Source organism: Blastomyces gilchristii (genome assembly GCF_000003855.2).
Source record: "Blastomyces gilchristii SLH14081 genomic scaffold supercont1.20, whole genome shotgun sequence".
Classification (NCBI taxonomy): domain Eukaryota; kingdom Fungi; phylum Ascomycota; class Eurotiomycetes; order Onygenales; family Ajellomycetaceae; genus Blastomyces; species Blastomyces gilchristii.
The window spans coordinates 460,425-473,483 of NW_003101663.1; the positions used below are offsets into that span (position 1 = coordinate 460,425).

The 13,059-nt window shown below is 45.6% G+C and overlaps 4 protein-coding genes across 8 annotated transcripts; 2 read left to right on the top strand and 2 right to left on the bottom strand.

Annotated features, from left to right (window-relative positions):
• Nucleotides 1-731: 731 nt before the first annotated feature.
• Nucleotides 732-6,700, top strand: BDBG_07739. Of its 4 annotated transcripts, none has more exons than XM_031723229.1 (6): nucleotides 732-2,210; nucleotides 2,296-2,417; nucleotides 2,572-4,018; nucleotides 4,113-4,379; nucleotides 4,461-6,284; nucleotides 6,415-6,700. In XM_031723229.1, the coding sequence occupies exons 3-5, from the start codon at nucleotides 3,187-3,189 to the stop codon at nucleotides 4,553-4,555; spliced, it is 1,194 nt and encodes a 397-aa protein (XP_031580355.1). In that variant the 5' UTR covers nucleotides 732-2,210; nucleotides 2,296-2,417; nucleotides 2,572-3,186; the 3' UTR covers nucleotides 4,556-6,284; nucleotides 6,415-6,700. The 4 variants fall into 4 exon arrangements, with proteins under 4 accessions (XP_031580355.1, XP_031580357.1, XP_031580358.1 ...); XM_031723230.1 differs by having other exon boundaries at nucleotides 1,666-2,159; nucleotides 2,296-4,018; nucleotides 4,134-4,379; nucleotides 4,461-5,825; nucleotides 6,019-6,284; XM_031723231.1 differs by having other exon boundaries at nucleotides 2,296-6,284.
• BDBG_07740 lies at nucleotides 6,666-10,433 on the bottom strand. 2 transcript variants are annotated; one of them, XM_031723233.1, is made up of 11 exons: nucleotides 9,229-10,433; nucleotides 9,099-9,136; nucleotides 8,937-8,992; nucleotides 8,826-8,848; nucleotides 8,455-8,596; nucleotides 8,330-8,352; nucleotides 8,207-8,244; nucleotides 7,991-8,134; nucleotides 7,502-7,879; nucleotides 7,270-7,436; nucleotides 6,666-7,130 (listed from the first exon to the last, which is right to left on the bottom strand). In XM_031723233.1, exons 1-9 carry the CDS (start codon nucleotides 9,271-9,273, stop codon nucleotides 7,534-7,536), a joined length of 855 nt encoding a protein of 284 aa, XP_031580360.1. In that variant the 5' UTR covers nucleotides 9,274-10,433; the 3' UTR covers nucleotides 6,666-7,130; nucleotides 7,270-7,436; nucleotides 7,502-7,533. The 2 variants fall into 2 exon arrangements, with proteins under 2 accessions (XP_031580360.1, XP_031580359.1); XM_031723234.1 differs by having other exon boundaries at nucleotides 6,723-7,130; nucleotides 7,627-7,879; nucleotides 8,826-8,855.
• On the top strand, nucleotides 9,574-11,353 carry BDBG_07741 (uncharacterized protein). Its single transcript, XM_031723235.1, has one exon. It carries the CDS (start codon nucleotides 9,839-9,841, stop codon nucleotides 10,187-10,189), a length of 351 nt encoding a protein of 116 aa, XP_031580361.1. The 5' UTR covers nucleotides 9,574-9,838; the 3' UTR covers nucleotides 10,190-11,353.
• Nucleotides 11,354-12,082: 729 nt separating this feature from the next.
• Nucleotides 12,083-12,964, bottom strand: BDBG_07742 (calcineurin subunit B; the record flags this gene model as incomplete). The annotated part of the gene is made up of 4 exons (XM_031723236.1): nucleotides 12,083-12,440; nucleotides 12,547-12,620; nucleotides 12,727-12,779; nucleotides 12,865-12,964. The coding sequence occupies 4 exons, from the start codon at nucleotides 12,962-12,964 to the stop codon at nucleotides 12,083-12,085; spliced, it is 585 nt and encodes a 194-aa protein (XP_031580362.1).
• Nucleotides 12,965-13,059: the final 95 nt, after the last annotated feature.

The window sequence follows — 13,059 nt, forward strand, 5'->3', positions numbered from 1 at the left end:
TTCTGCCTTGGTTGCAAGGAACGACGCCGGGGCCTGAAAGATGTAAGCATAATGTCTGCCAATATTAGTATCATTCTTCATATATTCCGAGGTTCGGATAATTCAGCCATCGCAAAAGTAGCATCCTCATACGCTCAGGTTCTGTGAGAGAACATTTTCCACGGGGAAATCGCTGCCCTATCGACGGAGATTCATCGAATGATCCCAGGATTTTCTCCCGTCCTAGAAATATATTAACATATTACATAGTTAGCACATATAGCCTTAGATGCGTAGTACCAGGCAAACTCAACCCCAAATAACGCAGATTCTCTAGCAAAGCTGTTACATACTCGATATATTACACATATTATTCGACAAAAGTTTGCTTCTGCTTCTAGCCAAGCTTAAAAAGCCAGTATCTGCTGTGATCTTGAGATATCGTACTCAACTGGAAATCGAACAAGCGAGTATGGGATTGGGGAGCTCGTCATCACCAACAAATCCCTATAATTCAGTTCTCCAAAAATTGTATGTATTCCAACTGGAATCTCAGAATAGCCCCTAGAAATATATGGCACTTCCTGGGGATGTGCATGTAGGTTTCAATGGATAATTCTCCTTCTTCTGCTTTTTTACCCAACTGGAATTGGGAGGTTATGGAGGAAAGGTTGGCTTGACTTAGTCATCACAGTCCACCCACCCCCATTCAGGACTTCCGCTTCAGTTCTCAACCTTCAACCTCAACCTCAAGCAACTCATATTAAACACCCAAACTGAACCTCGTACAGGTCAGTGGCTTAGCGAACGAATCTGGAGTCCAGGATCATGGCAAAAATCGATTTTCATGCGCAAATTCTACGCGCCTACATCCACCCTAAAAATGTTGGCGTGGGTCTCACACTTCAGGTCTAATAATGCACCAGGCAGACCTTACCTAAATTAATTTCAGGTTGTATCCCGGGTAATAATGACGATTCACGCGATGTTGCCATTGCATAAATTGCTAATTCGAGCTAACTACCTTTTTGCCGTGCCTGCAATTGGAGGTTCGATTATTATTGCAAGACGCAACATATGAGCCAAGCCCATTAGCTACAGAACCCCTTTTTCCAACATCCAGGGATCGGCATATTTCTGATAATGGGAAAGAAGGGGAGTCCCGCGCAAGATAGGTGTCGAGTTACAATTTCCCCGTCTCTGAACTTCCGGCAAAGCGAATTGCTGGAACCTAAGTGCCACACCCAAATACCCCGTCTACTAATTTCTGTGGCATGTATTGCTCCTTCTGACTATGAGAAACTCCGGGAATGTCGGTTGTCAAACCATTGGCCCAGAGACGGAGTCAGATCGGATTTATGGAGGAATGCAGCAAAGCCATGAGATAATTCAAGAGACTGCTGTTAAGAAAATCGAACAATTTTCTACAATGAAGTTGTTTTTATCATTTGTCTTGCGTATACAGTCCGGTCATCGAAAGCCCCGAATTGCCCACGGGTGTTTCAATGCGGCAACAGTCTCTGGCCTATCCTGAAACATGCATAGTGAGATATGTTTAGCCCTGTGAGATGGCGCCGCCCGCATTTTAAGGTTGTGTCCGATTTAATATTCCAGGGGAAGGCCAAGCCATCAACCATGGCAGGTTCTTGATCTTCGTTTGATGCTTGCTCCGATCAAACTAGGCTTTGAATAAGTGCCACCTAATGAGAAAAAATAAGCAAGGCTAGCAGAGACACCTAGCACTGAACTTAATAATGGATAGGACCGAAGTCCAGCTCACAAGTTTCCCATGTGGAGAATGTGTGTGAAGTATCTTAACCATCTTCAATCTTCTTGTTTTGAGCTTGGAGACTGGGACACCAAAGTTTTGTCCGATTTTCAATTTCCTGGACATTATCCTGGCTTAAACGCCTGGTATTTTCCGTGAATATGGCCGAATATTTTGTTTGAAATAGAGCCGCCGAACACTTGTGATCAACTGACCCTTCTTTTTTCCTTGGCCGGTAAATATCCATGCCAGGGCCCAATGACTGTGCCACCCTCTTGGGCTCGCTGTCTGAGTCTCCTGCGTAAGACTGGACACTCCCTGGCCACTATTCTTTACGGGACAGGATCTACACCGAGGCCATAACAGCTGAACCTAGCGGTCGAGTGCAAGGGCCTGCAGAAATTGAAAGAAGGTGAGAAACTAAAAAACGGTGCTGGACAGATACGATAGTTACCGGTAATAAGTATGTTGTAACAACATAACTGGAACTTTATAGTTACATCTGTCCCTTGATTTCCTGACTAACCAGTATGTATATCATCTTGAAGTTACTTCCGCACGTTCCATTCATTTCTCGGTCGGGCCATTCATCTTCGTTCTACGACAGAAATCTCGGCGACCTAATCTTATGGATCTTGGTATAAGACTCCTTGTGGTCCACATATAGCTTGTGAGCAGGCTCCCAACCGCGAAGCTGCAATTTTTCCTCACGTTTACTTGTCTCCCTGAGCACCATAATTCAGTCAGCCCCACGCCTATTTTTGGGATTACCCCAAATACAAGCCCTATGAGATTTAGGTGCTGCCAGCTGACTTGCTATCAAGGATTGGCCCTGTTATTTCTTTAGCCGGCTTCGGCTTGAGAGCAGCATCCCGTTTACCGTTAATCTAAATCCAACTATCTACCCGTATCGCCCTTGCTTCTCCCGAATTTAGCGCAAAACAGAGTGACGCTTAGTCGGCATCTCCACCCTTCTCCACTAAGACTCACATTTCTTAATATTCATTATTTGGCTCGCCTGGTTATAATTGATTCGGTTTCCCTGTCACTTTCTCCCAGGAAAAAATCAAATCAGCGCTATCAGGAAGAGAGCCACTAAACTTAATCGGACCTTACTCTAATCTCGTTCCCGTGGAAAGTCGTTAGTACCCCAAGCTACAGCTTGGTTGCAACCAAGCAAGGGCAGCACTCCCTCCTTAAAACTTGTTCTAATACTACGGTTGCCCGTTAACTAAACAGACTAGATCGTTCCAACAAGCCCCTAAAAGTCGCGAAACCTTCCTTTGGGTTTGTCGTACAAAGCAAGTATTGGTTTGGGGAACTGGTGACGGAAATCAAAATCTGTAAATCTGCGCTAGCCCCTTATCTCGCCTCCGGCGCATCGGCCCTCTCACCTCGATCCGTCGTGGGGCGGGAGTATCTCAGACCATATCAGTGGGATGGATGGTGATAGTCACCAACGAAAGACGTATGGCCCTTCTGGCTACCGAACGGGCTCTGGAATTGGACAACATCCTATTCGCCATTTGTCCGGCAGCTCATCAGATCGCTTCAGACAACAGCAACAGCCCGAACCAGCTCGAGGACCTGATACTCATGAAGTGATACCTCAAGACCGGACCTCGTCACTCTCTGCCTATGGGGCCTATGTATACACAGAGCCACCGTCCTGCAATACTCCATCGCTACAGGGCGGGACGTTGCAGGGTGGAGGGTTACAATATGAGTCGAACTTTTCCTCCACTTCACCCAGAAACCAGCAACCAGACCAGCAGCAGCAGCGGTTATCACAATATGATGGCGATATGGTATATGGTATCACGCCCCAAGCCCAGCCACAGCCTCCGTACGAAGGGGTGTCACAATACCAGCCGCGACAGTCTGCGGCCATCGAGGTGCTGGCAACTCAATTCGGTGTTCCACAGTATTTCCAACCAGCAGGACCAGCAGTTGCAGGAGTATCTGACCAGTACTTAACTGCTTCCCAAGTTCAGTCGACCCAATATTCACAGCCGGCTTCTCCTACGCGCGCATCTACGACATCAGCATTACCCGAGATTATGGCTGACCTCCACGCTTCCGCAGCGACTGAAGGACTCGAGCATGCAGATTTTCCTCGCGAGTCGCCTTCTGGTTTTGACGACGCTTATAACCAGTACCAACGAGCTCTTAGACAAACATTTGAAAATACCCGATCTGGCAGATTGCTAGATGCAAGCCAGTCTTTATTAGAGATATCCGAGTGGCTTCTCGGGAATGCAACGGAGCTTGGTACGTACCATCCACACGTTGCTGTTTGCTCCCCTCTTTCATTCACTTGGCACCTAGGTGGTGCATTACCTTTCGAGCTAATAGCTGATTTCAGGTCTTGCTCGCGACGAGGAAGAACTGCGCCCGGATCGAATAAAACTGTGGAATGAGTTTAATACCTGCTGGCTTGCGGTATGCCAGAAACAAAAGGATATGACCCAAGAAGTGTTGGAAACCCGATCCGGCGCCACACCGCAAAACCTTTTAACGGAAGATATTTTGAACAAGATGGGAAGGGAACTGGTCCGCCTGTGTGATCGAATGGAGGAGCATGGTCTTGTTGACTACCAGATGGGCGTATGGGAAGAAGAAATTCTAAGCGGTAAGAAGTCGAATCAATCACACCTGAGTCAATTTTACCACAACCAGGGCTCCCTTAGCTCACTTGACCGTCTGAATCTAGTGCTGGGCCAATGTCTTGACCTCCTCGAAGGAAACGAGAACAATCCTGCGATAGGAAGTTCCGCCAAAACATCTACCTCCACAGTTCCACGATGATCGAGCCCAGTTCTCCCCTTTCACCGCTCTTCTGATGACCGTGATGTGTTTCCTTATTTTCGTTGCACCTTAATCGTATTATACAATACTGCATCAGCGATGGCGCATAGTCATGTTACGCTTTCTCTTTTCTTGATCCTCCGTGGGTCACCAGGGTCACATTGTCGTTTTCAACGGCGCAGATAATTATGTCAAATGAATGCGTGCCGGCTCGTTCTCAATGTGCATGTGCATGAAGCGAAGGTTGCGGGTCGATCTACTAGTGTTACAACTGAGAGTTTGGAACCGAGAAATCCCTTTGAGTGACATCCACTAATGTTTAATATCCATTGCCGGTGAGCTACCGCTGTTCGTCGACTGTTTCCCCTCTCTATATCTTCTCTATATCTACCTAATTTACAACGCTCCTATGAGGACGCGGAAGCTGGGCTACATTCGAGTGCATTTATTATCGTCAATATTTCTTTCACATAATTCATGTGACCCCTTTGGTTGATTTGCACAATACGCGTATGAAACCGTTTAATATTGGCTACGTCGTTTTTACTTTTATTTCACGTCTCTTTTCTGTTTTTGGAGGAATGGCATGCACGTTTTGCATCTAGAAGGTTGAATATATGTAGATCAGGCTGGGGAATTGGTGCGATTCGCGATTATTTGATATGTTAATGCTGTCTTGCCCTTTCCATCTGATTTTTCTATTCTTTCTTTGCCCATTGGTCGTTATAGCAGAAGTGATCGCACGTCCCAACAGACATTGAGCTGGGAAGTGGATTACGATATACTTTTAATATTGTTTGGCTACCTATGCTCCTCCGGTTTTATCTCCCAGTTTTTCCGATCTTGCAGTGTTGCTGACAGCATATATATACATATATTAACCTGACATTTTGCATCTCACGTTATTTTCTTCTTAGCTGTGATTCGGCTCGCATTTTTTCAGAACCTTTACTTATTCTTTCCCTCCTTACCTTCCTATGGAAATTGCCAGTCAAAATGACTTTGTGAGGCCAACCCGCTTCCGTCTATGGGGCCCTGAAATTAATGAGATGGACGATGGTTAGCTGCTTTTCTTTTGCAGGATCGCACAAGGATCAGGATCACATTACACAGTTAGTTATAAGCCATCTGCGTTGCATTTCAATGTAGCCAAGCGTCTAAGATAACACTTGCAGGAAAAAAGTTTTAATTTCTCACTCCTTGCTATGCTTTGGCAGCCAATGGAAGTTTTAGGATGTTGGTGGTTGGTGGTTGGATCTGCGGTAACAATGTACTACCCCTTTCTTTTTCAATCATGCATGCATCCACGCCTCAATAAAACTACCCAGGGACCGGTTTCTTTTCCTTTTGGTGATAACGGACTGGCTTTGGTTATCTTGTACTTTGATATATTTCCCCTAGTGGCCCTAAGCAACAGCGGATTAATTGCTGACAGGTTGCGCTGTTCATTATTGGTCCTGCAGATGATAAAAACCCCTTAACAAACTCCTTTCCAGAACAGCACGTATCTAAATTATACCCAGTTTATTCGGACTTCCTCCAGAAGGCTGCCTCGCCTGTCTTCACACTTTAAAGTCTATGAGACGCATCATTCACTCCGTTTAGCACCGGCCCATATCTAACAACCGACTATATAACCTGGCTAACATCATCATCTGCTCAGTTAACCCCTTTATACGCCGTACAAGATTTAAAAAGCTAGAGAGAAAAAAGGGGACAATCAGGCATAGTTAGTTTACACTTGTCACTTGTTGCCACTGTACCTACCTCCGTACCGTATCGTAGTTACCGCTTAATGCATTTCCACATCTATCATTTATCATTTGCAATTCGTCAGTTCCTCATTATTGCTCCTGCAGCTGCCAGCACGCCGACTTGAAATTTCGAACCAATCATGAGCACCGGGGTGTAATCTTTCTTTGTATTATTATTGCGAATTTGCGAATTTGAATTGAAATGGAATGGGATGGAATGCCCTATGGACTGACTGGTTCTACATTTACATCTTCACCTTTCCCACGAACTAGAGAGTCTAATTGCCCATCATTCTGCAAGCTCTGAGTTTCGTCTCGACTTTTGTACTGTACATTCGTATAACGAGAGATGCAGATGGGAATTGAAAATGTGAATATATTATTTCCCATATATGTATATTGCGCTAAGGCTTATATATATATATATATATATATATGTACGTATGTATGTATGCATATGTGCTTGTTCTTAATTACTCCCCGTTTCTCAAACAATTTTTTTTTTCTTTTGTTTTTTCTTTTCCATTTTCCCTATGTAATTGGAGAATAAGCCACCCATTCCCACTTCCTTCGGCCTTCCTCCTTCCAGAAACTCGAACTGGATAGAAGAAATCGACCGGAAGTCGCATGTTTCAAGATAGTTGAGATCGTCAATGTTTTTTTTTTCTTTTTTCTTTTTCCTTTTTCCTTTTTCAAATTCGTAGATTTGGGATTCGCCTTCCATTTAAACATTCTCAACGGCTTAGAATTTGTTTCCAACCGTCCCCGTGTTGGATGCATATCATGTGCTCGATTCAGGTTTACGGCCGTAGGCAATGTATCTGGTCGACGGATAGTTAGTCAACTCACTTAAGTCAGTCCGTTTAGGGGACCCCAGGGGGTGTGGGGGGTGAGGAGGTGGTTGAATTGTACTGGGACCATGGACAAGGGGGGGAAGGGTTAGTAAATAGGCACACTTACAGATCGAACTGTGCGTGCATTTTTGGATTGCGGAGGTCCTTCACCACCTCAGAGACGAAGGCTTGGATGGCATCAGGAGACCATCCCAATACGCGTGAGAAGAGGGCCAAAGAAAATCCTTCCATGCCCTCGATGACTTGGAGGAGGTTCCAGGTCCCGACCGTTTTCTGTGTTATAATCATTAGTTCTGTTAGTCCATGCATGTGGTCTTTGGGTTCGGAGTGAACTCTACAGTCAACTCAGCCCCTTCTTCCCATTGTTTCTCTAATTACACAGGTCTGGTGGGAGGGAAACAAAAATAAACAAGCAAATAAATGAAATACTGAAATATAATGATGATAAAGGACGGATACGCACCAATTTCGGATCTTTCGGCCACCTCCCAACAGGAACCCGCATCTTCTTAACAACCACATCCGTGAAACCAGCGCCGCGGACCAGCCCTTCAAGTCTAGGCCCGGGCGCCAGCTCCCGGCCATGCTGGCGGGCAGCTTCATAGAACAGGCTGAACCATCGACCGAGGGCTGACTTGGGATCGTACGATCCGTCGTCGGAATACCAATGAACATCGAAGTCTTGGAATTCCGCCCAGCCGCCAGGTGTCAGGTGCCTGCAGTAGAGAGCGTTGAGATTAGCATGGATGTACGATATACATTATGTGTATGGTGGTTGGCTAATAGAATGAAATGCGCATCTATGGCGAGGATAGAACGGGACTTACTCAAAACATCTTTCAACCAGCCGTGGCCAATCTCGTATTGCAGCGTACATGTAGCGGCAATGGATGTAGTCGAACGAGTCGATAAATGCCCACTCGCTTTCTATGTCGTCGATTTCGAATCTCACGTTTTCTGGGGTGGCGTGCCTTCAACAAGGTGGAGGTTAAAAATGATTTCCTTCTTTTCCTGTTGTTTTGGTTTGGGGAGTTGCTACATACATTGTGTTTCGTATTGCGCTCAAGTCCACGCCTAATATCTGATGTGCCGTTAGATTAACTCTTAGGTGTAGTCGGCTGGCCAAAGATATTGGCGCCTGTTACCAGTATACATCCTAAACATACCTGTGCAGAAGGATATTCATCACCTAGGAAGCTTATATTAGCTCGCTTTTTTTTTTTTTTTTTTTTTTTTTTTTTTTTCTTCCGAGAACAAGAGCTTTCACGGAGAATTAGATGCCAGAACATACCCATTTCACAGCACCAAATGCCCGTCCCAGCTCCAATATCGAGGATATTCTGGGGACTCGGTCCAATGGGTGCAAGGTGAAGCTTTTCATCGCAGAGCGTGACCATCATATAATGAACGATATCAAGTCGGTTACTCTCCTTCTGCGGTGAGAAAATGAGCAATCAGTCAGAGGCCTGCTACCCATAAATCCGGAGCGAGGTATCCAGAACAAAATATGGGAGTTTGACTCAACTAACTTCGTCGTTGGGAAATATGTATGCTATTGAGATAGTTTTAGAAATATTTTGAGAGTTGAAAAGAAAATTGCCCAAATTTTCGATATACGAATGTTAAACGTGCAACACAGAAATGAATAAAATGGCAACTTACAGCCTTCTCTAAAAGAATGGTATCTTCTTCCTGCCGGTAAATAGCATGGTAAGTATTTTGTCGAGTTGGTATAATCTCTCCTGATCCAATTCCATCAACAGCAGAACATACCATTTTCATAAGTCTCTGTGATAACAGTCGAAGCTAAGGATTGCACGAACGACGAGCTTTTATTTTTGCAGAATTCAACACGTTAGCAACACCATGCTGGAGGTTATATCGTTATGTAGAATATGTAGTTATTGGCTAGCTATTGGCTCAGCATCTACTGACAGGTCATCACCATAGATCTGGTCACCACTGGTATCGCACTAAAGGATATCCGTTAGAATGATGCTTATAATAATTATCAGGCCAAACAATAGAGTTGGTAGGAGGGGAAAAAAGCAAGTAGTAGACATACCTCAGAATCAACCGAGATAGGCGGTGATTCGTTTGCGGAGGACATTTGCGAAGAAATTATTCTGATATATGTATGGATTTTATCCTTGGACGCTGATGTCCCACGCGGCTAGCAACGATATAGCCTGTGATAAATTCCGCATCGAGAAAGGAAGCGGATGTCTTTACGAATATATATATATGTCTATATATCTATATATATGCTTCTATATAGTTCGTCGCCTTCTTCTGGTCCGGGTCCGAAAATGCGCGGGCGAGGCGAGGAGAAGGGAAACAGAAGCCAGCGAAAAGGCGGCGAGTGATCGAGAGAGAAAAAAAAAAAAAAATGAAAACATGGCGGCAGAGGGGAAGATTATCAGCGCCTTTTTCCTGACAGTAAGTCACCTTGGCTGGATCAAAAACAACGACCCCGACTCGTTCTAGTTTGTTGACTACCGACTAGTCAGTTGGAATACAGCGAACTATCAGAGTTTATTGCTATTATGCTTTTGTCCGCTGGGCTCGTTGGCGGGTGCGAGCTACAAATCTTTCGCAATCATTATTGCTGAGTTGGGCACAAGCAGAACTTCCGGGGACTGGTGAATCAGACAGCTCCCAGCCCAGCCCGGTCGATGGGTAAATGCCTGGCTCTGGTGCCACCAGTCTGGGAATTGCAGAGGGCTACTGGAGACTCTCCGCCTGGGCCAACTCTAAATTGCACCAGGCGGTGGCAGCTGAGGAGCGCCGGGGCCGCTGACCATGCGAAAATCCCAGCGATCGTGTTGCTGGCTCGACTGTGGGCTTCGGTGGGAACAGTCATTCGCTACATGTTACTCATGGCGCGCGGTTCTCAGGGGGAGCACATAACATCCGAACAATACGCAAACAAACAAACTATGTTTCGGGACTGTTTAGAAACTCAAGAACGAAGGGGGAAGGTAAAAACATTAACGACCAAGAAGACCGAGCCCTACGAAGTCTGAAATACGGCAACCTTCCAGCCCGTTTCTCCAGAAGAACGACAACTATGCAGTTGCTCGGCGTCATCAATTGGATGCCATGCATATCCCGACCCATGCAAACCCCGCCGACAACTCCCAAGATGCCTAACTAGCTCAGTTAAAACCAAGCGACCAGGGTGCCCAGATCACAGATGTGATACATTCAACTCCTTCCCCGCTACAAGAACCCAGTGAGAAGGCGAGCAAATGGGAAAAGCGACTCGGCGCGTTCGGCTGTACCCTTCCCACGGGAAGACCGCTCTCCCAACCATTCTGCAAGCCAGCTACGTATCGTCGGGTGGCCCTCTTCCTTGGAGTCCTCACGGGTTTCCAGCAATGCCGCTAAAGGCCTAAGCGGGATGTCTTCTGCGCCTCTGGTGCCAACGGATCATTGGGCGTTTGGGCCGTTTCTCTGCATGTTGGCAGGACAGGGTTCTAAACGATGGTCGCACATCCCCCCTCTTCGAAGGATTGCGCAATGATTGCAGTCCCAGACGGCTGGATCTGACCTTGTCCCAGCGAGGAGTTGGAAGTCAGCGTAACCTTGAAGCTTAGGATAGTCAGACCCGACAAAGAGAGGTTGTTGCAACCAACCCCGCCCCCTTAAAAAAAGAAAAACGGGCTAGGTTAGAATATTATCGATTTTAAGGGTCCTCTACGCATAGTACAATCATTATTTTTGATTTGCTGGGAATCAACAACCTCTAGTTGTGGTTCGCGGGATTTACGCACTAGCTGGCTACTGACGGCACTTGTGTGGTAGTGGACGATGAGACGACCAGCGACATTGTAAAATTTACACTCCTCTTATGTTGTCAGCAGGCGGCGAAGTTTAAATCCGGCTTTTGATTATTTGGGTTGCTGCTGAGAGCTTTTGGAGGAGGCTCGTACAATCTAATTTGTTGTTGATCGAGGCGGCAGATTGAACTAGGAACCTGGCTAGGGGATAGATGCACCGTTTAGCTCAGCTGGTCGGGGGAATAGGTATATTTTCAAGTAACGATAGCGGCATGCTGGAAACAAACAGAACGTACATGTACATCCGGATGTACAGTGCAGACCGTTTTGATATCATTATCAGTAAATTAAATTAATCAATCAAATCAATCAATGAATCAATCAACCAATCGGGAGAAAAGTCTTCAACCATCTCACCCGTCTAATCAGATTTTCAGTGGCTGAAAACGGCCATATGTACTGGGAAACCATGGAATCCCATTATTATTCCATAAACCGGGCTTGTTCAAATAGTGCTGAGTTCAAAAGCTATTTATTCGACGTTCGTCGGTTAACTTAACACATGCTTCCACATTAACATGAATGCCAGTTCAACAACCGATAATCTTAAATGTGGCTGACAAGACATGGCGCCGGATACCGGCCGGATAAGCTTTTTAAGTTCGCACAAGGGGATGCAGCAGTGAGAAACGCGAAGGAGTCCGGTCCGGTATGTATTATAGTTCCCGATTGAAGATGTTCAGCGAGTCACCTGTCAGCTATATAAGTGATTTCGCCAGGTTTAGATGGCATGGACTGTGCTATGTGATTCTAGGTAGTGGGCTTAATGGGCAGAGAAGGTGATCGTAAATTTATTGGCGGCTCGAGCCTTAGGCTCCTGATTTCTAGAAAACAAAGCCACTGGCCGGGTTTGCAAGGATAAAAGGGAAGGCAGACGGAAAGAAATAATAGTTCGTAAATGGGCGTTAATCAAATTAATAGGAGGGAATCAAGATTGTAAAAAAGACGGAGTGAAGTTTGACAAATGTATGCTCAGAATTGATCTGAGGTTGTGATTTTAAAGAGTTAGCGATCGAAGCAAGAAAGTTGTGAAACAGATGGGAAAAAGCCACCGCAATGAACGGGCCTTCTCTCCAACTAGTGGAACATTAAAAACATACCCAAGGTCATGCTCATGCTGACATCCGTATTCTCCACCATGCGCGTAAATTCCTCGAAACTAATCTTCCCATCGCCATCTTTATCAGCCTCCATAATCGTCTTATCCACGATCTGCTGCAGCTGCATATCCTTCAAGTTGCTCCCAACCATCATCTTCAAGACAATAAACAGCTCCCCGTTCGAAATGTAACCGTCGCGGTCGATATCGTAGACTTTAAAAGCAAAACGCAGCTTCTCCTCTTTATTACCCTTTGAACTGAAGGCTGATAGTCCCGAGACGAATTCTTGGAAGTCCACATCGCCACCTCCATCTTCATCGAAAATGGCAATCATTCTGCGTAAGATTTGGGGATTAGCGAAGTGCTCACAATCGACAGTGAGGAAGGGAGTATCCCCGTTGGGTCGAAGTTATCACGGTGCCGGGGAAAGCGGGCAATTACCGTGTCGCAAGAGGGTTCGAGGAGACTTGTGGAAGGGAAAGGAACTCATCACGCTCAATCGTGCCGGAATTATCCTATATTAGATTCCATGGATTTTAGCAGGGTATGAAACCCATTTGCGAAACTCGCCTCCGCGAGTCGCACACCAAAATATAAAACATATCAATAGTGGAGCCTCACCTTATCAAGTTTCATAAACCGTTTCCGTAGTCTGTCGACCTCATCCCGATTGACTGAAATTATCAAATGCCAATTGTTAACTGCATGTGGTTATAGGATATGACGGGGAACGCATTAGCAACGACAGTTACAACGTACAATTGGAAGCTGACACTATGCTATCTAGGACCTCCGAGCCTGAGGTCTTCTGTCTGCGCCTTGCGTCATACATGGCTGCGTTATTAGGTTCTGCGGCCATGGTGAAGGTGGGAGGAGCCAAAGGAAGGATTATATGCGGGGAAATGGGAATTGAAAGGTCTGAAATCTAAATCATGAGGTATAATAAGTGCAAGT

Coding starts and splice junctions, on each gene's coding strand:
- BDBG_07739 (XM_031723229.1), top strand. CDS start 3,187: ATGGATGGTGATAGTCACCAACGAAAGACGTATGGCCCTTCTGGCTAC. Junction 4,019..4,112: donor CGGGAATGCAACGGAGCTTG/GTACGTACCATC, acceptor AGCTGATTTCAG/GTCTTGCTCGCGACGAGGAA. Junction 4,380..4,460: donor GGAAGAAGAAATTCTAAGCG/GTAAGAAGTCGA, acceptor GTCTGAATCTAG/TGCTGGGCCAATGTCTTGAC.
- BDBG_07740 (XM_031723233.1), bottom strand. CDS start 9,273: ATGTCCTCCGCAAACGAATCACCGCCTATCTCGGTTGATTCTGAG. Junction 8,993..9,098: donor CAGATCTATGGTGATGACCT/GTCAGTAGATGC, acceptor CAAAAATAAAAG/CTCGTCGTTCGTGCAATCCT. Junction 8,135..8,206: donor AGCGCAATACGAAACACAAT/GTATGTAGCAAC, acceptor ACCTTGTTGAAG/GCACGCCACCCCAGAAAACG.
- BDBG_07741 (XM_031723235.1), top strand. CDS start 9,839: ATGGGTAAATGCCTGGCTCTGGTGCCACCAGTCTGGGAATTGCAGAGG.